The following is a 27,868-nucleotide window of genomic DNA, read 5'->3' on the forward strand; positions in this document are numbered from 1 at the left end:
ACCCAAAACCAAGAAGGATGTGCAGAGGTTCCTAGGGTTTGGAAACTTTTATCGTAAGTTCATCCGCAACTTCGCCCATCTGACGGCGCCCATCACTGACTGTCTCAGCAGTAAGAAGAAGTTTGTATGGACGGCGGAGGCGGGGCGAGCGTTTGAGGAACTGAAAAGGGCCTTCGCCTCTGAAGAACAACTTCTGCATGTGGATTTACGAAAGAAGCTAAGGGTTGAAACAGACGCATCTGACAGAGCCATAGGGGCGGTGCTTCTTCTGCAGCCGGGGAAGGAGGAGTCGGAGTGGCGTCCGTGTGCCTTCTTCTCGCGGAAGCTGAACAAATCCGAGAGGAACTACACGGTGTACGACCGAGAACTGCTTGCTATTCATGAGGCGTTCCGGAGATGGAGGCATCTGCTAGTTGGTGCACAACATAAAGTGCAAGTGTGCACGGACCATAAAAATCTAGAGTACTGGAGAACGGCGCGAGTGCTCAACCAAAGGCAGTTGAGATGGGCCCAAGAGTTCTCCAAATTTAACTTTGAGATTTGTTATGTGCCAGGCCCAGAGAATGTTAGGGCGGACGCTCTCTCACGCAAGCCTGAATATTTGGAGGGGGAGGGAGCACCCGAAGAAACCCATATCATTCCAGAGGACCGCTGGGTGTGTGGGGCGACTTTGGTGGGGCAAAGGGAATTGGTAGAGGGTACGGTGCAGGATGCATACGCCCAGGGGAAACTCAGGGATCTCAGAGGGGAGGAAGACAAACCCGGTGGTTTTGAGGAGAGAAATGGGGCATTGTATTATAAGGGAGCGTTATATATACCTGAAGGGGAATTGAGGGAGAAAGTACTCAAGCAGCTGCACGATAGCCCCACAGCAGGGCACTTTGGGCAACACAAAACCATGTGGCTGGTTACCAGGGAATTTTGGTGGCCCAAGGTCAGGGAAGATGTGCGGGAGTATGTGAGAGGGTGTGAACAATGCCAAAGAGCCAAGGGGGAGAGGCAGGCGCCGGCTGGTTTATTAGAACCACTGCCCACACCTGAGAGACCGTGGGAAGCAGTGGCAATAGATTTCATGACTGATCTGCCAAGGTCTAGAGGGAAAACAGCCATCATGGTTGTAGTAGACCTGTTAACTAAAATGGCCCACTTCATAGCCTGCTCACATGCGGTTACAGCAGAAGAAACCGCCAAATTGTTTGTAGAGAATGTGTTTAGGTTGCATGGCGCCCCCTTGAGGGTGGTTTCAGACCGAGGGAAACAATTTACTTCCAGGTTCTGGAGGAAGCTCATGAGCTTACTGCATGTAGAGGTTAATTTCTCGACGGCCCGTCATCCTGAAACCAACGGGCAGGCGGAAAGAGCAAATGGGGTTCTCCAACAATATTTGAGGTGTTATGTTAATGACAGAGAGAATGATTGGGTGGAGAAGCTGGCGTTGGCAGAATTTGCCTACAACAATGCAGAGAACGTGTCCATGGGGATGAGCCCCTTTTTGGCTAATCACGGGTGCCATCCCAGAGCCTTCCCAGGGGGGGAGGGGGAGAACTGGAGCGTTCCAGCTGCAGAACAGTTCGTGGAAGAAATGGAAGCGATCCATCGCCAGCTCCAACTCAACTTAAACAGGGCTAAGGAGGAATATAAGAGGCAAGCAGACAAAAACAGAAGGGAAGGTGAAAGCATCAGGGTGGGGGACCAGGTGTGGCTGTCAACCCAAGGGTTGCCATTCAAAGGAGGTTGTAAGAAATTAAGACCCAAAAGGCTGGGTCCGTTTGAAGTCATACAGCAGGTCAATCCAGTGGCTTTCAGGCTCCGGTTACCGAACCACATGAAGCTGCACCCAGTTTTTCACAGGTCGTTGCTGTCACCGTATAGAGGAGACAGTGAGGGGAGGGTCACTAGGGGACCAGCAATGGAGGAGAAGGAACACAGCTACCATGTAGCGGAGATCCTCGATTCCAGGTGGAAGGGAGATCAAGTAGAGTATTTGGTAATGTGGGAAGGGGAACCGGAGTCGGAAAACACCTGGGTTAGGGCAGAGGATGTCAATGACGAGGTTTTAATAGAGACTTTTCATCAGAGGTTCCCACGTAAACCTCAGCCTGTAGCGAGGTTCCGAAGGGAATACTTTGCCACCACCGACGAGGAAGAGGAGTTGGAGGGGTTCCCAGATTCTGAAGAGGAGGAGGATTCAGCTGGCCAGGACGACGATCGATGGAGAGAATTGTTCGAGACGTCAGAAGATGAGGAAGATTCGTTTCGGGGTTTTAGCCCTTCACCTCCCAGGGGGGAGGAATTGGGAGGGGGTGAGGGGGGCCCTGGAGGGGAGGTGGATGTCAGGGAACTGCCATCAGAGCATCAGGTGGTGGAGGGACTCAGGCAGGATGAAAGAGACTCAACTGCTGAAGCAGGGACCAGCAGGGGGAGGAGTGGGTCTCTGAGGGAATGCGAGCAGGAGGGAGGGCTCAGGGAGGCTTCCAGCGAAAACAGTGGGGAGGTATCGGAGTCTCCCATAGGGAGACCCATACCTCGCAGGAAACTGTCACGCCGTGAGTCCAGGAGACGCGTTTCCGTTAAGGAACTTCTTTGTTGGAAACGCTTCCGCAGACAGCCACTGTCGGACTCTACTAGTGACTAGAGCAGACATGTCTGAGGAGCTCCGTCACACACGGAGGTTTGTGGGGGCGCACAAACTCTGAGGGAGCACGTTTTCACGCACAAGCAGCTAATCAAACCCTCACAATAGGAGTATAGCATCTAGATCAAGGGAAGTAATAGTGCCACTGTATTCTGCTCTGGTCAGACCTCACCTAGAGTATTGTGTCCAGTTCTGGGCACCACAATTCAAGAAGGACACTGACAAACTGGAACGTGTCCAGAGGAGGGCAACCAAAATGGTCAAAGGCCTGGAAACGATGCCTTATGAGGAACGGCTAAGGGAGCTGGGCATGTTTAGCCTGGAGAAGAGGAGGTTAAGGGGTGATATGATAGCCATGTTCAAATATATAAAAGGATGTCACATAGAGGAGGGAGAAAGGTTGTTTTCTGCTGCTCCAGAGAAGCGGACACGGAGCAATGGATCCAAACTACAAGAAAGAAGATTCCACCTAAACATTAGGAAGAACTTCCTGACAGTAAGAGCTGTTTGACAGTGGAATTTGCTGCCAAGGAGTGTGGTGGAGTCTCCTTCTTTGGAGGTCTTTAAGCAGAGGCTTGACAACCATATGTCAGGAGTGCTCTGATGGTGTTTCCTGCTTGGCAGGGGGTTGGACTCGATGGCCCTTGTGGTCTATTCCAACTCTATGATTCTATGATTCTCTTCTCATGAGGTGGCCAAAGTCTTGGAGCCTCAGCTTCAGGATGTGTCCTTCCAGTGAGCACTCTGGGCTGATTTCCTTCAGAATGGATAGGTTTGATCTTCTTGCAGTCCATGGGACTCTCAAGAGTCTCCTCCAGCATCATAATTCAAAAGCATCAATTCTTCGGCGATCAGCCTTCTTTATGGTCCAGCTCTCACTTCCATACATCACTACTGGGAAAACATAGCTTTTACTATACTGACCTTGTTGGCAAGGTGGTGTCTCTGCTTTTTAAGATGCTGTCTAGGTTTGTCGTGAGATGATTACCCCTCCTTTATTGCCTGTTCCGGGTTGCCCAACCACTACCCCAGAGTCCTCTCTTGGCAGATCAAGAGGAGCAGGTTACGGCAAAGGCGGCCGGGTTTTGAGCTGGGGCAGTCAGAATAAGGTCCACTCTCGATTCAAAACCCTCAAATGTATTTGATATCATTGATTTTTCATTTCTATTCCTTGCAGATCATCTCGTTGTTTTATTGCTACAACCAAGGGCTGATGCAAATTAAGAGGATAATGATAATGATAATGATGATGATGATAATAATAATAATAATAATAATAATAATAATAATAATAATAATAACTTTTATTTGTATCCTGCCCTCCCCGTCCGAAACCGGGCTCAGGGAGGCTAACACCAAATATGTAACACTGGTATAAAATCAAGCAATAACGAAATTACCTCCTGAAAACAAGCCAGGATCAAATTCAAATCCAATTAGATGGCTTTCCGCAGGATTAGGGTTGGGAACAGTAAACGCTCATCAGGCCCAACTCTTATATGGGCCTGTGAGAACACTGGGAGGCCTCTTTCATACTAGTCCTTACACAAAAAGAGAAGGGGAGTCAGGTTGAACCAAAGGCCCGGCGGAACAACTCCATCTTACAGGCCCTGCAGAAAGATGTCAGATCCCACAGGGTCCTGATCTCTTGTGGCAGAGAGTTCCACCAGGCCGGGGCCAAGGCTGAAAAGGCCCTGGCCCTGGTCGAGGCCAGCCTAATCTCCCTGAAGCCCAGGACCTCTAACATTTTTTTATTTGCAGACTGTTAGATCCTCCGTGGAGAGGCGGTCCTAGGCTGTATTCATTCGTTTGGCCCAACGTGGGGCTCGTACCCATGACCCCAAGATTCAGAGTCTCAGCGCTCTGCCGCCTGAGCTACTCACACAGCTGCCCTCTTGTGCACCTCACCTCAAATTTGTCCGAATTGTGCATGCCTGGGATTCACTGCATGAGATGGGAGGTGGGGTGGTTCCCAAAGTCAGAGCTCAGGTAGTCAACGCGGAGCCGGCCCTCACTGCCTTTCAGGTCCTTGGGGTGCTCGTAAGGCGGCTTGTGGAGCACGTTGATCTAGCAAGGGGATTCAAGAAAGCCGGGTTACGGAAATGACATGGGGGTGGGGGACATGAGGCCACATCTTTGAAGTTGTTCCAATGTTACAAATATACATACCTTTGACTTGACAGCCCAAGAAAGACACGCAGAAAATCTATGCTTTAACCGACTCTCCTCATTCCGCCATTTGAACGAATTTGGGCTCCACCTCCCTCCATGAGCCAAGAAGCAGGAAGTCATGTAGGCAGCAGGAACAGGGCATCCCGCCAGAATTCCCCAAGCCTGAGAGCACATACACGGCACCCCACCGAGGGAGGGACCAAGGGGGCAACCATAGACATCTGCCAAGGCAGTTTAGCAAGGCAGGTGTTCTGAATGCCCATCTCCAGACAAGTCCAGTGGGAAAGGACGTGTCAAGAGTTTTATTGTTCTTTCAGTGATGGAGATTTAAGGGGTCTGATAAAGGGACCTCATAGTGAATGCATAACCCTTGTATACCCCTCCTCATTTGTGATGTGCTAGTGATGTAGTGATGATGTATCAACGATGCTGCTTGAAGTGTATTCTGGGGGGAAGAAAGAAGTTATAAAAGTTGACATTGCCCCATGCTCGGGGTTCTTACTCCTGGGCAGACCTGTGGTGCAACAGTAAGAATCATGGTCTACTGACCACTGTTTTGCTCCAAATTACCGGGCTGGGACTTCCTCCTTTTACTGACAGCATGGACCCATGGGGGACAAGTGCCCCGTGAGCTAGGCTGTCAAGGAGTCACTCACCCTGGAATTTTTTCGCTTAACAGCCATTGGCGCCAATACAGAGCAGGCTTCCTAAACCTTGGCCCTCCAGCTGTTTTCAAACTACAGTGCCCATCATCCCTGACCACTAGATCTGCTAGCTAGGGACCATGGAGCTGTAGGCCAAAAGCATCAGGAGGGCCAAGGTTGAGGAAGCCTGATAGAGAGCTCTACCTCTCTTTCAAATCAGAGCCGGCAAAGGCGGTGGAGTTCCTGCGCGGGTGCCTCGAGGCGGTTGGAGGATGGATGGCAGCTAACTGGTTGAGGTTGAATCCTGACAAGACTGAAGTTCTGTGGTGTGTGGGCGGGTGGGGGGGACTCCCTGGTCCTGAACGGGGCAACTGTGCCCCTGAAGGACCAGCTGCACAGTCTGGGGGTCATTTTGGACCCATGGAGGCACAGGTCTGTTCTGTGTCCAGGGCAGCTCTATCTGGGATGCAGGATAAGACCCTCCCTGCCCACGGACTCTCTTGCCAGAGTGGCGCATGCTCTTGTTATCTCCAGCTTGGACGACTGCAATGCGCTCTATGTGGGGCTACCTTACTGCAATTAATCCAGAATGTGGTAGCCAGACTGGGGGCCGTGAACAGCCGCAGAGACCACATAACACCAGTCTTGAAAGACCTGCATTGACTCCCAGTACGTTTCCGGGCACAATTCAAAGTGTTGGTGCTGACCTTGAAAGCCCTAAACAGCCCAGCAGATGAAACTTTCCTCTGGTTGTCAATATTAAGAGGATGCCAGCAAGATCAAGCCTTTCTGTAAAATAAAGGATTTAAATCCAGTCTGACTGAGACCACATACCACCGGTCCCAAGAGATCTGCTTTGGCTCCCAGTACGTTTCCAAGCACAATTCATAGTGTCGGTGCTGACCTTGAAAGCCCTCAATGGCCTCGGCCCAGTAGACCTGAAGGAGCATCTCCACCCCGGACACCGGGGTCCCTCTCCCGAGGGCCTTCTGGCGCTTCCCTCCCTGCAAGAAGCCAAGTTACAGGGAAGCAGGCAGAGGGCCTTCTCGTGGTGACGGCCGCCCTGTGGAACGCCCTTCCATCAGATGTCAAAGAAATAAGCAATTATCTCACTTTTAAAAGACATCTGAAGGCAGCCCTGTTTAGGGAAGTTTTTAAATATTTAATGCTGCCTTGTGTTTTTAATATTTGGTTGGCAGCCACCCAGAGTGGCTGAGGATACCCAGACAGATGGGCAGGGTAGAAATAATAAATTATTATATATTATTATATATCCAAAGCCAACATGAAAGCATTCAAACTCTGACGGAACGGAGCGGCGCACACCTCTTCACAGCATAGACCCACCTTGTCCAGGCAAAGGTTCCCATGTCTCTCGGCAATAGCCTTTCGGAAGCCGTGAGACAGTGGATACAGCATGCTGTGATGCGGGTGCACCGAAGGGAGCCGGTTCTTCTCCAGCTGGTCAGCCACAATACTGACAAGCTTCTTCATTCTCTCGCCGTAATCGGTCCAATCACAGACGATCTGAAAGGGGGCAAAGAAAACCAGGGTTCTAGATTCAGGTAGGTAGCCGTATTGGTCTGATGAAGTCAATATATATATATAAATTGTCCAGTAGTGCCTTAGAGACCAACAAAGTTTGTTCTTGGTATAAGCCAGGCACCCCAAGCCTTCGGCCCTCCAGATGTTTTAGACTACAATTCCCATCATCCCCGACCACTGGTCCTGTTAGCTAGGGATCATGGGAGTTGTAGGCCAAAACATCGGGGGGGGGCGCAGGTTGGGGATGCCTGATATAAGCTTTTGTGTGCATGCACACTTCTTCAGATACACTGAAGCGGAAGTCCCCAGACCCTGATATACAGAGGGAGAAGTCCCCAGACCCTGCTATATAAGAGTAAGGAGAAGCCCCCAGACCCTGATATATAGTGGGAGGGTGAGTTGGGGTTTTTCTCCGAAGGGTAGTAGGAGTCAATGGGTATGGTCCACCTGCTGGCAACTGTGAATGACTGAAAAAACAAGGGATGGTACGCAGATGACCTGAAATAGTTTTAGGATATGTAATGAGACACATTCGTCCACAGGTTGACCATACCGATTGAGTCCTACTACCGTTCAGAGAAATACCCCGCCCCACCCTCCCTCTAAATATCAGGGTGTGGGGACTTCCGCTTCAGTGTATCTGAATAAGTCTGCCTGCACATGAAAGCTTAGACACAGAACAAACTGAGTTGGTCTCTAAAGTGACATTGGACAATTCCTGAATTAGGTGACGCTTTTACCATTACCGTGGTACCTTGGGACTCAAACGCCTCGGTTCCCAAATGCCGGAAACCCTGGGAGTGTTGGCCCTTAAAACTCTGCCTCACCTGCAAACAGTGCGCCAGGTTGCAGTAAGCGTCAGGAAAATCCGGCTTCAGTTTCAAGGCGGTGCGATACGAAGCAATTGCCTCTGGGATGTTTCCGGAATCCTAGAAAGGGAGGGATATTTCAGCAATTGCCACTAGCTTTTTTCTCAACCATCAAAACCAAAGATGAAGAACAGACAGAAGGCACGATGATCCACACCTGGTAGACTTATAAAGTAACATTCAACAATCATTGGAATAGAACAGGGGTCGGCAAACTTTTTCAGCAGGGGGCCGTCCACTGTCCCTTAGACCTTGTGGGGGCCAGACTAGATTTTGGGGAGGGGGAAAAAGGAACGCATTCCTATGTCCCACAAATAACCCAGAGGTGCATTTTAAATAAAAGGACACATTATACTCGTGTCAAAACATGCCGACTCCCGGCTAGATTGAGAAGGCCATGGGGCCGTAGTTTGCCTCCCCATGCTATAGAATAATATTGAGTATCAGCATGTAAAAATTCAATAGAAACCTACTCTTAACAATTACAATAAATTGTAATTAATCGTACAATAAATGAATATTACAATGAATGATTATTGTAATTGATCATAGAATAAATGTTACAATAAATGGTTATAAAACAATGGCAAGTCACAGTGTCTACAATAGCCGCAGCGAGAATCTTAACAGACAAAGGATGGAAAGGAGAATCCCATCCCTACTAAGTTGGCGTAGCTAGCAAAAAGGCTAAAATACGCAGAATTAGCAAGATTATAATACAGGCAGAATTACGAGAGGTTTTGGAAGAAACATTTCATAGAGAACAGGACACTTGCAGAGTACAGTGGTACCTCTGGATGTGAATGGGATCCGTTCCGGAGCCCCGTTCGCATCCTGAAGCGAATGCAACCCGCATCTGCACGTCGCAATTCGCCGCTTCTGCGCATGACATCATTTTGAGGGTCTGTGCATGCGGCGAAACCCGCAAGTAACGTGCTCCGTTACTTCTGGGTCACTGCGGAGCGCAACCCAAAAATATTCATCCTGAAGCATATTTAACCCGAGATAGGACTGTATTGTCTAAATTTACAGGGGTGCCCAAATTTTCCCAAAGAGGGCCAGATTTGACATGACGGCGGGGCAAATTTGTTGAGCTGTTTTAGGATTTAACCCCAAGGTTGTTGAGCTCTTTTTAGGATTGAAGTTGTTGAGCATTGGGGGGGGGGGGGGTTGCCCCAGTAAGTAAACCAGGTTACGCTCCCCGGCCACACGCTGGACATGTGTGGTCTAAAAAAAAATGTTGGGAAAATTTAAATTCTTTGGCAGGTGTGGATTGACAAAGGACAGCAGGAAATATGACAAAACCAATGCATTTTGAGATCTAGGAGAGACGAGCAAAAGGGCGCCATCGGAAATGTGACGTAGGGGTGATTGGAAGTCACAATGAGATTTTTGGGTGTGGAACTCCACCATACTTTCCGTCTATATAAGCCACCCTCTATTTGGGGGGGCTCAAATTTAAGAAAATGAGCCATTCACCCACCCAATCACCCGTATAAGACCTCCCCCCCATTTTTATTTCAAAGTAAAAATAGCAATTTTTTCATTTTCCTTTTAAAAAATTTATTTACAAACAAACACATAGACACAAAACAAAATTCGTATTACCCTACCACCCAAAATTTCAGACATTAAAACCACCCTTGTGGCTTCCCTCCACCGCCCCTCACCCTCCTATATAATATTTCACATTGCCATTTTTATTTCCCCCCTATTTATTTATTTATTTTTGATTTCATTTTACATGCTAGTTGCCGTACATTTTCAACACTATACATTACATATATGGATTCCCCACATCTAACCCTATACACAACTCAGCATTTACCCAAATACCCACGTGACTTCCTTCACTCACATTCACATTGCAATTTTTATCTAAATTTATATTTCTTAACTCTTTTAACTTACTATTTATTATTATTATAAACCAGATTTACAAACATTAAACCAAACATATCAACATGTTAGTTTTTGAGCAGTACTTGAACACATAATCTTCAAACCATTTCCATTATATTTTTATTTTCCAGTTTGATTGGTACCTTATTACTGCACTTGACCTTGCCAGTTCTATAAATTCAATTAGTTTCTTTATCCAGTCATCCTTTGTGGGTATATATTTCCTGTTCCAGTTTTGTGCAAGGAGTAGCCTTGCTGCAGCTGTCGCGTATAAGAATAATATCTTCCCATCTTGTGGTATTTCTTTACCTCTTATACTCAGTAAATATGCCTCTGGTTTTCCCCTCTAAATTAATTCTGATCATCTTTTTTATTTCCTCATGAATTTTTTAACGTTTCTGTAGCCCCACCATAAACGTATCGGCGTGCCCTCTGCCTCCTCACACTTCCAGCATAAATTCCAATTCTCCCCTTTTTCTTTTTGTGCCCCATCTCGGTTTGGGACGGCTTTTGCCAGTTGTTTTCCTTTTGTAAAAACTAAGATTCCCCTGCTGCCCCCCCCCAGTTTTTTTTTTTTTAAATAGATTTAGCAGAGACACAAAGCTTACCTTATGGATGGAAGTGAGGTTGCTGTGGGCATCGGCAAACGCAGGATTTATCTGGATTGCTCTTGTGTAGCATTGCAGAGCTCCCTGGACGTCTTGCATTTCCTTCAAGGTGTTCCCCATGTTGGAATAGGCGTCTGCAAAAGTGGGACTGATTCTGACATGGAGGGGGAGAGAAAAAGTGCCATTTTGGTACAAAAATACTCTGAAGTTACGCTGGAAATGTAAGGGTCAAGAAGGCTCTTTCTATCCTATACGGTGGTCTTTAGGGCAGTTCATTAAAAAAACTTTTTTAAAAAATGCCTTCTCCAAAGCCTTCACAAAATAGGAAAACGTCCAAGAAAACAGCTATTTTCATGGAGGGTTGAGATATTAACTGATATGCACAAAATTTCAGATATAGCTATATAATCCCTAGTGTAGTAAGATAAGACCTTGGGAGCAGGCATCTTCAAAAAAGTGTTTTTTATGAACCACCCTAGTGGTCATGTGAGACAGTGAGACCTTGGTTCTCAAATGTTTTTTATACAGGTTTCTTTATACAGAAGGTTTTTTATACAGAAAGGTTCAGCATTGTGGCATCCTCTTCATACGGACAAGCAGCACTTTCCTTTTGGGAAATTCCATGCTCCTCAATTCTGGCAATTATTAATCACTCTCAATTCCACCCTAATAATTGCCACCTGCCCGGATTTTAACTTGTCTGAATTAATTTTTATTTGAATTACTTGATGTCTGCTTTTAGGCTCGTTGTGTTGTTTTTATGATGTTAGCTGCTCTGAGCCCAGCCTTGGCCGGCGAGGGTGGGATACAAACAAAAACAAATTATTATTATTATTATTATTACTACTACTCAAACGCTTTGGTTCCCAAATGCCGAAAACCCAGAAAAAGTGTTCCAGTTTCCAGGCGTTTTTCGGAAGCCAAACATCAAATTTGGCTGTCAGCTATTCTTTCTGGGGCGCCTGCACCAATCAAACAGACTTCGGGAACAGATTAAGTTTGGTGCTTTGGTTTTTGCAATTTATGTGGTGTTTTTGTTTCGGAGGCTTTTTTGGTTCATTTGTTTTTGCGACTGTGCGGATCCCAGTTTAGTTACTGATTGATTGATTGATTGATTGATTGTGTGATTGCAGAAACGGATAGAAGCCCCGGTCCCCATCCGAACAATGACTATCATCAGTGCAGGTGAGGAAAAAAAATAATTTTCATTTTTATCATTTACAAGACTGTTGTATTTATTTTAGAGTACAGTACATGGATGACTGCTTTCATTTTAGGGATCAGTGGTCTCGTTAGATAGTAAAATTCATGTTAAATGGCTGTTTTAGGGATTGTTTTTCAAAGTCTGGTACGGATTAATCCGTTTTGCATGACTTTCTTTTTTTTTTATATAATAATTTTTATTACGTTTTTTTCCAGATTACAAATAGAAAAGAAAGAACATAGACAGTAGAAAGAAAGAAAAAACAGAAAATCTCAACCATTTCAACAACTTATTTCAGATTTCTATCGGGCTTCCCCACATCTCCCACATAGTGCATTCTTAACAATAAAATTATCAGCAAATTATAACCTTGTTTCATGTGTTTCTTTTTACTTTCAATTGCAGTTTAAGTTTAAATCTCTTGTTTTCAATTTACTTTTAAAATATAACATATTGTCATTTTTACCCATTTAAACCTTGATTCTTTCGTAAAAATTATCCAATTTCTTATATAAACCATTTTGTTGCTGGGGCTGATATTCCAAATCATACGGCGTCTTAAGATTCATATAACTTATAATACTTTTGCAAATAGTCCTTAAATTTACACCAGTCCTCCTCCATTGCTTCTTCTCCCAAGTCTCGAATCCTTGCAGTCATCTCGGCTAGTTCCATGTAGTTCATCAGTTGCGTCTGCCAGTCCTCCAGTGTGGGCAAATCTTGAGTCTTCCAATGCTTAGCGATAAGAATCCTTGCTGCAGTAGTAGCATACATAAAAAGAGTTCTATCCTTCTTTAACACCTTCTGGCCGACAATGCCCAGGAGGAATGCCTCTGGTTTCTTAGGGAAAGTGTATTTAAACACCTTTTTTAACTCGTTATATATCATTTCCCAGAAGGCCTTCACTCTTGGACAGGTCCACCAGAGGTGAAAGAATGTCCCTTCAGCCTCCTTACATTTCCAGCATTTATTATCGGACAAGTGGTAGATCTTAGCAAGCTTGACTGGGGTCATGTACCACCTGTATACCATTTTCATAATGTTTTCTTTCAAGGCATTACATGCCGTAAACTTCATACCGGTGGTCCATAACCTTTCCCAGTCCTCAGACATGATGTTATAACCAATGTCCTGGGCCCATTTTATCATGGCTGATTTAACTGTCTCATCCTGAGTGTTCCATTTAAGCAGCAAGTTATACATTCTCGATAATAGCTTGGTCTTTGGTTCTAACAATTCTGTCTCAAGTTTCGATTTTTCCACCTGGAATCCTGTTTTTTTATCTAGCTTAAAAACCTCATTAATTTGGGCATAATGAAACCAATCTTGCACTTTACCCTTTAACCTTTCAAAGCTCTGCAACCTCCAATTATCTCCAATGTTTTCTATTATTTCCCAATATTTCGGCCAACCGGCCTCCATATTGGGTTTTTTCCGAGCCTTGGCCTCTATTGGTGATACCCACCTCGGAGTTTTGCTTTCTAGTAAGTCTTTGTATTTTTTCCAGACCATAAATATTGCTTTCCTGACAATATGGTTTTTAAACATTCCATATGTTTTTGCCTTGTCATACCACAAATACGCATGCCAACCTAACGAGTTATTAAAGCCTTCCAGATCTAGGACATCAGTGTTTTCCAACAAGATCCAATCTTTCATCCAGCAGAAGGCTGCAGCTTCGTAATATATCCTTAAGTCCGGCAGGGCAAATCCCCCTCTTTCCTTTGCATCAGTTAGTATTTTAAACTTTATTCGGGGCTTTTTGCCCTGCCAGACAAATTTAGAGATATCCTTCTGCCACTTTCCAAAACATTCCACTCTGTCCACAATCTGCAAGGCCTGAAACAAAAACAACATCTTTGGCAAAACGTTCATTTTTATAGCTGCAATTCGGCCTAACAAGGACAACTTCAGTCTTGACCAAATTTCTAGATCCTTTTTAACTTCTGACCAACATTTCTCATAATTATCTTTAAATAAATTCAGGTTCTTGGAGGAGAGATTGACCCCCAGGTATTTCACTTTTTTAACAATATTTAGTTCTGTTTCCTTCTGAAACCCTTCTGTTTCAGTAGCTGTCAAATTTTTCCCTAACACCTTAGTTTTTTGTTTGTTCAACTTGAAACCCGCCACCCGACCAAATTTCTGTATCAGTTCCAGAACTCTTTTTGTACTAGATTCTGGCTCCTGTAATGTTAAAACCAAGTCATCTGCAAATGCTTTCAGTTTATATTGTTTCACTCCGACCCGTATTCCTTGTACCTGCCGATCCTTCCTTATCATGTTCAGCAAAACCTCCAGGACTGAGATAAACAATAAAGGGGACAGGGGGCACCCCTGACGTGTACCTTTTTCAATCTGAAGCTCTTCTGTCACCACATTGTTCACTATTGTTCACTAGATAGAGTTTTGCATGACTTTCTATGGGAAAGTGCACCTTGGTTTTGGAACACATTCAGTTTGAGAACCAAGGTACCACTGTATAATTAACTGGGGGGGGGGGGAGAGAACATTTGTGTAAAAACCAGAAGCCTTTCTAATAGGTTTAACGGGTGAAGAAATACCAAGAGACCTAAAAAGACAGTGTATTCTATTTATGCCAGAATGTTCTTAGCCCGGATGTGGAAGGAAGAGAAGGTCCCAACAAAAGAAGAGTGGATTATCAAAATGACTGTGAAGATCAGACATCAAGATGATAGGAAATTTAAGCAAAGAAAAAAGTTAAAAGGACAAAATGGGGAAAATAATGAAGATGAAATGTGAAAAAGCATGGTGCAAAAACCTTAAGGATATAACCATCGTTAGTTCAAAGATGGCAAAATTAAGGGAGAATGAGATAGGCAGGAGAAGTAAATATTTAAAAAACCAGAAGAGGGAAGCTGGGGGAGATTGGGATTCATCTATGCTGTCTGCAAGAATGATGTTTGTGTTGAATATAAAATGCTAAAACTTAATAAAAACTATTTATATATATAAAAAAATTAAACAAGAATGGGAAAAATTTATTGAATACCTTAAAGATACATATTTAGAAATAATAATAATAATAATAATAATAATAATAATAATAATAATAATGGGCCTATGAACTGCCTTTTTCGTACGCATAGGAAATACTGTTAGAAAATAAGACTGTCAGGGGATCAAGCTCAGCCGACACAGAGAACAGCATGTGCCCAGCTTTTATTTCAATTTCTGTACCGTTCCTTAACACCTTGCATTGTTCTTCTGATGAAAAAGCAGATTTTTGGTCATTCCAGGAGGCCTAGGAATATAAAAAGGGGGACAGACCCTCTTCCTTCCAAAAGGGACTTATCGGACCATGCTTTGTCGAGCCTCAAAATGCTACTTCACTTTCACTTCTTCACCATTATTTCCGTTATTGATCAAGAAAAATTTGATCGGCGATTTTTAAAAAGACCCAGACTAGGAGTCCAGGGTACGCATGCCTAACCCTTATATCTCAATTTAATTGTTGTAATTCTCCACGCACGTACCTCAAGAGCTTTCCGGTAGAGGCGGACAGCCTCCTCGATATTCCCTTGTTCTCGCTTGATGTTCGCCAGGTTATTAAGAGAATCCGCGTGAGTCGGACATAAACGGAGAGCTGTATTGTAGCATTCCTCGGCTTCGGCAACCTTCGAAACACAAAACAGAGTTTTTACACGAATATTAGTATGTCTTTCACAGGAGCCCAAAAGGCTGCTCTGTGATGTGATGGCTGGATTGAGGTTTGATACGGCCCCTCAGCTCCTGACGGTAACTTGGTATTAGAGCGGTTCATAAAAAACTCTTTTTTTGAAAATGCCTGCTCCAAAGTTCTTCTCTTACCAACAGTAGAGATTATATAGCTATATCTGGAATGGCATGCATATCAGTTAATATCTTTTATATATATATGCCAGCTGTCCTTTGTCAACAACCAATTGTTGCTGTTTTTTATATTGAATATATGCTATATGGTAACTGTTGCACCTCATAGGTAACTCAAGCCTTCTGCACGTCACAAAAGATGTATTTTATCAAAGTCATTGTTGAACTGAAATACAATTAAGAAGTATATTAATAGTGAAATGCAATTAAGAAGAAGCATATTAACAGTAAAACCCCACAATTGTTGAGCCTTTTTTAAGGATTTGACCTCAGAGGTGCTGACCTTTTTTTAGGATTAAAGTTCTTGAGCTTTTTGGGGGGAAGTTTTGCCCTAGTAAATAAACCGCCACGAGGGCCGGATTAAATCGACCAGAGGGCCAGATTAGGCCCCTGAACTGGACTTTGGACATGCCTGGTCTAAAAGAACATTGGGAAAATTTAAATTCTTTGGCAGGATAGCAGGAAATATGACAAAACCAATGCATTTTGAGATCTAGGAGAGATGGGTGGAAGGCCCCCAAAGTGGACTTTGGACATGCTTGGTTTAGGGGAACATAAATACAAGAGCAGACTAATCCGATTCAAACTCTCTTTCCCGCACACTTACCGTCTTTTGCAAGATGTATTTAAGGAAGACAGTAAGGGAAATGGTTTTGGTCATACTAAATCAAAATTAAGAGACAGAGTTGCTAGATAGTAAAAGAAAATCATTGCCAAAAACGTATAAGAATGGCATACAAAGGATGAAGAAGTTAAGTCGGTTATGATTAAATGGGCTCAAGATTTTGGTCATAACATTGAATTAGATAAGTGGGAAAGATTATGGGCAAAAACAATTTATTGAATGTACAGCACTAATTAAAAATTTAATGAAGGTGACGTATAGGTGGTATTTGACGCCGACTAAACTTGCTAAAATATATATAACTCAAGATAAGGCACGCTAGAAATGCAAGGAGAAGGAAGGGAATTTCGTCCATAGGTGGTGGATGTGCACTAAAGTCAAAGTCTACTGGGATATGATTTACAAAGAATTGAAAAAGATCTTTAAATATACTGTTATTAAAAAAACCAGAGGCTAATTTTTGAAAGTGATTTACAAATGCTAAAGTAAATTGTTTTAAGTAGAGTAAGAAGGTAAATAGGGCGATATATGTTCAGGTAGGCAGCTGTGGTGGTCTAACGCAGTTGAAATATATAAAAAATATATAAATTGTCCAGTAGCACATTGCAGACCAACTCAGTTTGGTCTTGGTAGAAGCTTTTGTATCTGAAGAAGTGGACCTGCATACAAAAAATTATACCAAGAAGAAGCCAAGTTTAGCAAGCCCTGTTTAGGGAAGGACTATTGTATTTTAATATTTTGTCGCCAAGAGTGGCTGGGGAAACCCAGCCAGATAGGCGGGGTATAAATTTTATTATTATTATTATTATTATTATTATTATTATTATTATTATTATTATTATTATTATTATTATTATTATTATCATCATCAGGTGCTACTGGACAATTTTTAAAGGGTGATATAGAAATGCTAAGAGGATCGTGACTGCTTAAGAAAGCCAGGGAGTGGGAGCGGGGGAAGGGGGAGGGGAGTCGACGCTTGGTATGAGCAAAGTTGTATGTGACGATATGACAAAGGAAAAAATAAAAGAGGACTTCTTCTAGGTTCTGTACCCCAAATCCCCCCCCAAAGAGCCCAATTTCGAGGTCACCATCATCCGGAAGGCTTTTTTCAGCAAACCCTCTGACATACAGAAAGCAAAAGGGACCGGTTTCATTTTCTTTTTTTAATTTTTATTTTATTTATAACATAGTCCACAACAACTCATACATACAAACAGACCCACCACCATTGACTAATTATCAAAATTAAACTCCTATCCTCTTACACAAAGAAAACATAACATAAAAATAAAAGACTTTATTCTGTTAAATGGCCGCCTTATTTACCTCTTGTATACTATTTCTTTTGTATGGGATTATTACAATTTTTCCTAATTATGACTTAAACCACAAAGTCTCCTGTAGAAATTAATTGAAACAAGTCCAAGTGTATATTTTGGGGCACTGTTTGGTAAAGTATTCTCTGCATTTTCCCCATTCCTTTTGGAATTCTTGTCTGGGTTGTGCCCTAATTGTCTCTGTTAATCTGGCCAATTCAGCATGGGGTAAAAGCCTAAGAAAAAGCTAAACAACTTCAATCCTAAAAAAAGTTCAACAATTTAAACCCTAAGAAAAGAGCTCAACAACTTCAATCCTTAAAAAAAGTAAACAACTTTGGTCGGCCCTTATGGCCCTTCACTTCATCAAATCTGGCCCTCTTTGAAAAAAGTTTGGACACCACTGCCTAATAGGAAAGTTTCTGTATTTTTTTTTCACAGGCCCACCAGAAATGTATAAGTGTCCCTTCTTCTTTACTGCACCTCCAGCACAGTTTTTTTGTTTTATACATTTTAGCTATTTTGGCAGGTGTTAAGTACCATCTATAAAACATCTTTTATATAGATGTTCCCCCCACCCCAAGGCAAAAGGGACCAGTTTCTTACGCTGCCTTTCTCTTTCAGCGCGTTGGCCAGGTTGCAGTAGGCGTCAGGGAAGTGGGGCTGGAGCTCAATGGCCCTCTTGTAGGTATCGATTGCCAGATCGATCAGCCCCTGTTCGTAATACACACATGCCAGGTTGCCGTGGACAACAGCGTGGTTGGGACTCAGGCTCAGGGCCCGTAGGTAGGCTGCAACGGCTCTGAAATGAGATCAAGGACTGGTTCAGTTTCATTGTCACCAGGGTGGATAAAAATCTGTTTTTTAAAAAATAAAATGCTTTGGGAGGACGATTAAGAGGATCGAGGCGGGCCGGGACTGCGGATTCTTTTAGATTTGTTAGCGGCCTTCGACATGGTCGATCACAAACTTTTGGACCACCGCCTTGCCAACGTGGGGATTCAGGGCACAGTCAGACAATGGCTGTGCTCCTTTATCTCAAGTCGGGGACAGAGGGTGGCGCTAGGGAGGGAGTTGTCGCTGCGGCACTCCTTGTTGTGTGGAGTGCCGCAGGGCACAATCCTTTCCCAGATGCTTTTCAATATCTTTATGCGCCCCCTTGCCCAGATTGTCCGGAGTTTAGGGCTGAGTTGTCGTCAATATGCTGATGACACCCAACTTTATCTGTCAATGGACTCGGCCCCAGACACACTGACCAGATGCTTGGAAGCCGTGGCTGGGTGGCTGCGTGGGAGCCAGTTGAAGTTAAATCCTTCGAAGACAGAGGTCCTCTGGCTGGGTCAGGACAACATGGGGTTGGGGGGCCAACTCCCATCTCTTGTGGGGGCGCAATTAGTGCCAGAGCCTTCTGTCAAGAGCTTGGGTGTAACCTTCGATGCCTCTCTTTCCATGGAGGCACAGGTTGCAGCCACAGCAAAGGTGGCATTTTTCCACCTCCGCCGTATTAAGGAATTGGTTCCTTACCTTTCTCGCCCTGATCTGGCCAGTGATCCATGCGATGGTCACCTCCAGGCTTGATTATTTTAACTCGCTCTATGCTTAGACTCACTCTGACACCCTATATGGGATTTGGTATATAAATTTTCCCGTGGCTTTTTTGCTGGCCCATGTAGCACCAGCATGGATAGCTGGCTTGGGTGAATAGCTGATGTTTCCTCCCTTTGTAGTCTTGATGAGGCTGCATTTTAAGCTGTATTTTAATTAACTGGGGTTTTTTTCTATTCTATTTTATTGTAATTTATATTTGGTGTTAGCCGCCCTGAGCCCGGCCCTGGCCAGTGAGAGCGGGGTAGAAATAAATAAATAAATAAATAATTCGGGGAAGAATTATTTGTTTTAAGTTTTTCATGTGTGCGAAAACTCAGTCCAAGTTTTTCTTGGGGAAAAAATGTTTCAGCACATCAGTTAAGCAACATGGATACATATGCTACCATGTTACTGTTTTAGTGAAATAAATTGCTTAAATTGTTATGAAGGAAATGTTTCTTTTCTCCTTCCAATCAAGTACAGCAGAAAAGTTGTTCAAATAAAAAGTGTTCACTTATTAAAACTCACCATCATTTCGTCACAATCGGGCTGTATATAGCAGAACCAAATCATTTTGATATAACTGTAGAAAAGACTCTGAAGTTAGGATTCCAAAAAGGAAACCTGCCTCCGATTGTCAATATTAAGAGGATGCCAGCAAGGCTGAACCTTCCGGTAAAAGGGGGATTTAAATCAAGTCTTATGGATTTGGGATTTAAATCAATTTGCTTTAAATAAAATCAACCCTCTAGGCAACAATGGGAGTTAGTTTGGGTATGGGTGCAACCACTAAACTGAGAATATAAGACGTAATGTGATTATACGCAAAACCAATAAAAAACATTTATATAAAAAAGAGAATATAAGCTCTATGCCTATTTGCTTACCTGTCAAATATACGCGCCTCCTTCAAGACGTTCCCCAGATTAATGTAAGCATCCAGGAAGTTGGGGTCCAGGGTCACCGCCTGAAAATATTTAAGATAATAGATTTTTGTTACTAATACAGTCATACCTCAGGTTGAAGTAGCTGCGGGTTAAGCATTTTCGGGTTGTGCTCCGTGGCGACCTAGAAGTAACAGAGCCCGTTACTTCCGGGTTCTGCAGCTTGCGCACGTGCAGACACTCAAAATGATGCCACACGCATCTACGGAAGCAGCAAATTGTGACCCGAGCATGTTCGCTTCAGGATGCGAACGGGGCCCCGGAACGGATCCCGTTCGCATCCAGAGGTACCACTGTATAACAGCATGGTTACTTTTAAATAAGTGGGTCAACTTTGACCTAGGCTGCCTCCTACCTACCTTCCTACCTTATCAATCTACCGACTTTATCTTATTATCTATCTACTTGCCTATCTATCTATCTATCTATCTATCTATCTATCTATCTACCTACCTACCATCTAATCCAGGTGTGGCCCAACTTGGCCCTCCAACCCCCATCATCCCTACCTAACAGGACCAGTGGTCAGGGACAATGTGAGTTGTAGTCCCAAAACAGCTGGAGGGCCAGGTTTGGCCATGCCTGAATCTATCTACCTACTCAATCAATCAATCTAACTAATCTATCTATCCATCTACCAACCTTTCTTATATATGTATCTATCTAATCTACCTACCTAATCTATCTATCTAATCTAATCTAATCTAACTATCTATCATCTATCTAATCTATCTATGCAAGGAATATCAACTGTACGAGAAATGGTACCAACTAATGGTACTAACAGGACACCGGAGGCCCATTGCAGCTGAAAAAATGCCTCCAGTTTTAATATAAAAAAGAATGGGAAACGTTTATTGCATATTGACAAAAGCAGTGCACACAGGTTAATACATTAGCAGGATTAATTTTTTTAAAAAAACCCACCTGTAATGGTTAAATTTAAAGTAGAATCATAGAATCATACAGCTGGAATAGACCACAAGGGCCATCGAGTCCAACCCTCTGCCAAGCAGGAAACACCATCAGAGCACTCCTGACATATGGTTGTCAAGCCTCTGCTAACTGGGACTTTTCTCTTGCTTTTCTTTTGTGCAAATACCCCCTTCCCCCTGTACCTACCTACCTCTCGACCCTCCCAAGGCCTGCTACCTGAAAGCCATCGAGACCCAACCCAACTTTGCTGTGGCATGGAGTAACCTCGGCTGTGTGTTCAATGCGCAAGGGGAAATCTGGCTGGCGATTCATCACTTTGAGAAGGTAACTGTTACAGAGTTTCTGGGCTCTAGATGGGAAGGCCTGGAAAAATAATGATAATGATAACAATCCAATATAAGCCCCATTAATTGGGCTAGTAGCGTTCTCTCTTCTTCTGTTAAATAATGTTTTATTAATTTTTCATTAATCACAATCCAATAGAAGCCCCATTAATTGGGTTAGTAGCGTTCTCTCTTCTTCTTTTAAAGAATTTATTATTTTCATTCATAGCAATCTGATTTAAGCCCTATTAATTGGGCAAGTGGCATTCTCTTTGTAAATTATTTTTTCATTAATTTTTTCATTAATAACAATCCCATATGAGCCCCATTAATTGGGCTAGTGGCATTCTCTTTTTAAATTATTTTTTATTAATTTTTTCATTAATAACAATCAAATATAAGCCACATTAATTGGGCTAGTAGCATTCTCTCTTCTTTTAAATATTTTTTTATCATTTCTTTCATGAATAACCTGATCTAAGCCCCATTAATTGGGCAAGTAGCATTCTCTTTTGAAATATTTTTTTACTAATTTTTTTCATTCATAACAATCCAATTTAAGCCCCATTGGGCTAGTTGCATTCTTGCTGCCGTCGTTGCAGACATAAGAAGTCTTATACCTAGTGAGAAGGCTTCTGGCTTTTTTGACAAATGTATTTTCAAACATTTTCTTTAAACTCATCATATATTATTTCCCAGAAAGCCTTGACCAATGTCACATAATAACAGATGCATATTAGTATATCGCTGCTTCGCAAGATGTTGCAGGGCTGAATGAAGTGGTTTGTAATAACACTGTCAAAATTGGATGCAATTTTTAAATATATACAGTGGTACCTCGTTTTACATAGACTTCAGGTTATACACTCCGCTAACCCAGAAATCGTGCTTCAGGTTAAGAACTTTGCTTCAGGATGAGAACAGAAATCGTGCTCTGGCGGCTCAATGGCAGCAGGAGGCCCCATTAGCTAAAGTTCAGGTTAAGAACAATTTCAGGTTAGCAAAGAAGGAAAACTACCCAAGACTTTCTTTTCAATGACGAAAAACTGTAATCTAATTGATGTTTGGAGACTTAGACATCCACTGGAGAAACAGTTTACATTTTATTCGGAACCAATTAGTCAATGTCAAGAATAGATCAAATTTGGGTCTCGAATGAACTAACTCCAGGCTAAACATGCCCAACTCCCTTAGCCGTTCCTCATAAGGCATCGTTTCCAGACCTTAGACCATTTTGGTTGCCCTCCTCTGGACACGTTCCAGTTTGTCAGTGTCCTTCTTGAATTGTGGTGCCCAGAACTGGACACAGTACTCTAGGTGAGGTCTGACCAGAGCAGAATACAGTGGCACTATTACTTCCCTTGATCTAGATGCTATACTCCTATTGATGCAGCCCAGAATTGCATTGGCTTTTTTAGCTGCCGCGTCACACTGTTGGCTCATGTCAAGTTTATGGTCAACCAAGACTCCTAGATCCTTTTCACATGTACTGCTCTCAAGCCAGGTGTCCCCCATCTTGTTTTTGTGCCTCTCATTTTTTTTGCCCAAGTGTAATACTTTACATTTCTCCCTGTTAAAATTCATCTTGTTTGTTTTTGCCCAGTTCTCTAATCTGTCAAGGTCGTTTTGAAGTGTCATCCTATCCTCTGGGGTGTTAGCCACCCCTCCCACTTTGGTGTCATCTGCAAATTTGATCAGGATGCCCTTGAATCCATCATCCAAGTCGTTGATAAAGATGTTGAATAAGACTGGGCCCAAGACAGAACCCTGTGGCACCCCACTAGTCACTCTTCTCCAGGATGAAGAGGAACCATTGATGAGCACCCTTTGGGTTCGGTGAGTCAGCCAGTTACAAATCCACTGAGTGGTAGCATAGTCAAGACCGCATTTTACCAGCTTCTTTACAAGAATATCATGGGGCACCTTGTCAAATGCCTTGCTGAAATCAAGGTAGGCTACATCCACTGCGTTCCCTTCATCTACCAGGCTTGTAATTCTGTCAAAAAAGGAGATCAGGTTAGTCTGACATGACTTATTTTTCAGAAATCCATGCTGACTATTGGTGATCACAGCATTCCTTTCTAGGTGCTCACAGACTGTTTGCTTAATGATCTGCTCCAGAATCTTCCCTGGTATTGATGTCAGACTGACTGGGCGATAATTATTTGGGTCCTCTCTTTTCCCCTTTTTGAAAATGGGGACAACATTTGCCCTCCTCCAGTCTGCCGGGACTTCACCTGTTCTCCAGGAATTCTCAAAGATGACTGCCAGTGGTTCTGAGATCGCATCTGCCAGTTCTTTTAATACTCTTGGATGCAGTTCATCTGGCCCTGGAGACTTGAATACATCTAAACTAGCCAAGTATTCTTGTACTATCTCCTTAGTTATTCTGGGCTGTGTTTCCTTTGCTGAATCATTTGCTCCAAATTCTTCAGGTCGGGCATTGTTTTCTTTATCGGAGAAGACTGAGGCAAAGAAGGCATTGAGGAGTTCAGCCCTTTCTGTGTCCCCTGTTTGCATTTCACCATCTTCTCCTCTGAGTGACCCCACTGTTTCTTTGTTCTTCCCTTTGCTACGAACATACCCATAAAAGCCTTTGTTCTTGCTTTTAACCTCTCTAGCAAGCCTGAGTTCATTCTGTGCTTTAGCTTTTCTGACTTTGTGTCTACACGTGCTGGCTATTTGTTTGAATTCCTCTTTGGTGGTTTCCCCCCCTTTCCATTTTTTGTACACATCCTTTTTTAATCTTAACTCAGTTAAAAGTTCTTTAGATAGCCACCCTGGCTTCTTTAAGCACCTTCCATGTTTCTGTCTCATTGGTATTGCCTGACGTTGTGCTTTTACTATCTCCCTCTTAACAAACTCCCAGCCATCATGAACTCCCTTTCCTTTTAGTATTACTGTCCATGGGATCTCACCCAGCACTTCCCTAAGTTTTATGAAGTCGGCTTTCTTAAAGTCAAGAAATTGAGTCCTAGTATGCTTGGCTGCTCCTTTCCGCTGTATAGTAAACTTCAGAAGAGCATGATCACTCGCGCCTAATGATCCTTCCACTTCTACCCCACTAACCAGGTCATCAACATTGGTTAGGACCAGATCTAAAATGGCTGTTCCTCTTGTTGCTTCTCCCACTTTCTGGACAATGAAGTTGTCTGCAAGGCCAGTGAGGAATCTGTTTGACCTTATGCTCTTGGCTGAGTTTGACATCCAACAAATATCCGGGTAATTGAAGTCCCCCATTACTACTATCTCCCTTCCTTTTGCATGCTTGGCCATCTGTTCCAGGAAGGCATCATCTATGTCCTCCGTTTGGCTTGGGGATCTATAGTAAACTCCCACAATGAGATCTCTCTTATTCTTCTCTCCCTTAATTTTGACCCAAATGCTCTCACTTTGGCTTTGAGGTTCTAAATCTTGGATCTCTTCACAGGTATACACATCCCTGACATATAACGCCACTCCTCCTCCTTTCTTGTTTGGTCTGTTTCTCTGAAATAGATTGTATCCCCCCATTTTTACATTCCAATCGTGGGAGTTATCCCACCAGGTTTCAGTGATGCCTATTATGTCATATTTAGTTTGCTGTACCAAGAGCTCAAGCTCATCTTGCTTATTTCCCATGCTTTGCGCATTAGTGTACAGACATTGAAGTCCATTAATCATTCCCCCGTGTCTCTTATTTAAGGATTTTTTCCTCCCACCACTAGGTCTGCGTGCTGTTTGCTCCATTTGGTCTATGACATTTGGATGATCATCTTCATCAATTGATAGACTCCTATCTTCAGGAGCACTGTCTCCCTCCCCCACATTAGTTAGTTTTCCTGTCAATTTGGTTGGAGGGAGAAGGGTAAACATGTCCACGTAATCCCCATTGAGGATCTTATTCCTCTTCTTCTGGGACAAATGGTTCCCCAATATAAAATCAGTGGATTGATTGGTAGCAACTTTTACATCCTCCACCAATGCCCCATCCTTCCATGCCAGTACACCATTGAAGGTCTTACGATGGGAATTGGCCCTCCTTTCATGCGCCCAAAGTGGGATTATCTTCCCCCAAGCCCCAGTAGCTATCCATGGGGCCCTCGCTATCCGAATCAGAGGATGGCGTACCTGACTCATCCTCGGTCTCTGACTGCTTACTTCTCTTCTTCTTAGAGGACGTGTGCTTCCTCTTGGACTTCCTCTTCCCACCTTGGACCTCAACGTTGGCTGGGGTCGCACTTGCCGCTGGCTGAGGGGTGGGAGGTTCAATGTGCTCATCCTCCAGGGCGGAACCCGCGCTGTCCTCGGTAGAGCTGTGCTGGGGCTGCTGTTCCTGAAACACACTAGGAATGTCTACAATTTGTGAGACGGCGTTACCGCTGGCACCCTTGGCGGTGGCCTTCCCCTTGCCGGGACCCTTAGCCGGCGCCCTTCCTTTGCCTATGCTTTGGTTTGTTTTCTTAGCCATGGCTGCCTGTGCACGGGTATTTGGGCGACCTGTATTCGCCGTTTCTGACTGGTTGCTGCCCCCTGCAATGACGGGGATGTCCTGTTGAACTTGGTAGCTAGAAGGAGTGTCGGGTATCACCTCCTGTGACAGTTCCGGGGCTGGAAGCGCCAAAGCCCCCCTAGGCCTACACTGTCTGTAAAATGTTTCAAACGCCATGAAAAATTGGGCGAAGGCTTGAGGGTCGCAAGGCATGGCCGGCACTTGAGCGCCCCCATTGCCTGCGGGGGGTGCCAGCTGATTGGCGGAAGTGGATGCCTGCTGGTCTCCACCGGAAGCCATTTCAAACTGAATCGTGAACTGGAACCACTAAGTTATTCGCCTAGCAATTTAAAATTGCCTACCTAGGAGGTCCGTGTACCCCCTTACCCGTTCAGTATCACCTGCGCTGACTTAAATGCAATCGCAATCCACTGTCCGTGATCAGCAACACGGCCAAGAATTACCTAGCTCAGTATTGTCAACGCTGTCTAGCTTGCACTTGATTATGGGATTGCTAATTGCACCCAGTTCAGTATTATCAACACTGGCCTAGCTATTAACTAACCTTGAAGAGGTTGGCTAAACCTAGTTCAGTATTAACCACGCTGTCTCAGTCAGTATTAACCACACTGACTTAGGTCTAACCTAATTTCAGTAAGGCTCGGTGTGCCCTAATTTGGTCTATATGAAAATAATGGCTATATAATTAGCTCTAAAATGAACACAGTGTTATTTGAATTTAACCTCTCACTACGCAATAAACAAAACAGGGCAGCCTTTCCTCAAAAGGCGGGAGCCAGAATCACCAAACCCATTTCAATGGGCAATACTCAAAACAATGCAATCCAGTTACACAGGTAGGAACCAAAGAAAATAATTGTTTATTTCTCTATTTATTATTTATCTATAACAACTATGAATTGACTATACTAAATTATGAAACTTAATGCCTAGGCAGAGCCCGCGAGCAGAATGAGATAATTTGAATTCACCCTTTACTAAACCCCATAAATCGCCTCTGCGTTAAATTAGAATATTATTTAAAGGGGTAAAGAGATGAGATCACTTGTCAATTAAACTGCCCAATAAAGCACTTCATGGAGGATGAATGACACCCTCTTTAGAGATAAGGAGATTCATATGAAGGCCCAAAAAACCTTAAAGGACTACTTTGAAATAAATTTAAGGGCCGAGGTAGAAAAAAGAGTGATCTGGGACGCAAGTAAAGCTGTGATGCGAGGTTTCTTAATTCAACAAAATTCAATAAAGAAGAAGAAACAGAATGAGAAAAAGGAAAAGATTTTGGAAAAGATAAAGGAAGGAGAGAAAAAATTAAGAGCAAAGCCAAAGTCCCAGGAGATTTTGAGAGAGATTAAGTTATACCAAACACAATACATGGAATTGATGAACCAAGACATTGAATGGAAGATAAAGCAAATGAAACAAAAGACATTTGAATCGGCAGATAAATGTGGTAAACTTCTGGCATGGCAATTGAAGAAAAGACAGAAACTAAATACAGTTACAAGCCTAGAAGTGGATGGAAAAAACATATCTAAACCCAATGAGATTAGAAATTGCTTTTTGAGTTATTTCAAAAAACTTTATACTCAAGGACCGCAAAATGAAGAAGAAATAGACAAATTCCTTGACAAATATGGATTACAAAAAATCTCTCATCAAAGTAAGATGGATCTGAATCAGAGAATAACAGAGCAAGAGATAGAGGCTGCCATTCAGAATATGCAATTGGGCAAATCTCCAGGACCAGATGGACTGACCTCCAGATATTACAAATCTCTGAAGGAGTGGTTGATTCAACCATTAAAAGAAGTCTGTAATGAGATTTTAGAGGGGGGAAAAGGCACCTGAATCGTGGAAAGAAGCGTTCATTTCACTCATACCAAAGACAGAGACTGAAAAGACTCAATTGAAGAACTACCGCCCAATATCACTACTTAATGTGGATTACAAAATTTTTGCAGACATTTTGGCAAAAAGACTTAAAAAAGTGTTGATGGAGAAGATTCATAAGGACCAAGCAGGCTTTCTCCCAAAAAGGCACCTAGCAGACAATGTAAGGAACATAATAGATATTTTGGAAAAGTTAGAGGTGGATATAAACTCTAAAGCAGTATTGATTTTTGTGGACGCGGAGAAAGCCTTTGACAATATTTCTTGGAGTTTTATGAGAAAGAATCTTCATGGGAT

At 43.3% G+C, this 27,868-nt stretch overlaps 1 protein-coding gene across 1 annotated transcript; it reads right to left on the reverse strand.

Moving 5' to 3' along the window:
* Positions 1–731: 731 nt before the first annotated feature.
* LOC308578099 (uncharacterized protein) lies at positions 732–19,995 on the reverse strand (the record flags this gene model as incomplete). Its single annotated transcript, XM_081178372.1, has 7 exons — positions 732–739; positions 6,873–6,978; positions 7,824–7,925; positions 10,376–10,477; positions 15,077–15,217; positions 18,003–18,198; positions 19,871–19,995. The coding sequence occupies 7 exons, from the start codon at positions 19,993–19,995 to the stop codon at positions 732–734; spliced, it is 780 nt and encodes a 259-aa protein (XP_081034498.1).
* Between the last annotated feature and the right edge of the window lie 7,873 nt (positions 19,996–27,868).

This window comes from Podarcis bocagei (genome assembly GCF_964188305.1).
Source record: "Podarcis bocagei genome assembly, chromosome: W".
NCBI lineage: Eukaryota > Metazoa > Chordata > Lepidosauria > Squamata > Lacertidae > Podarcis > Podarcis bocagei.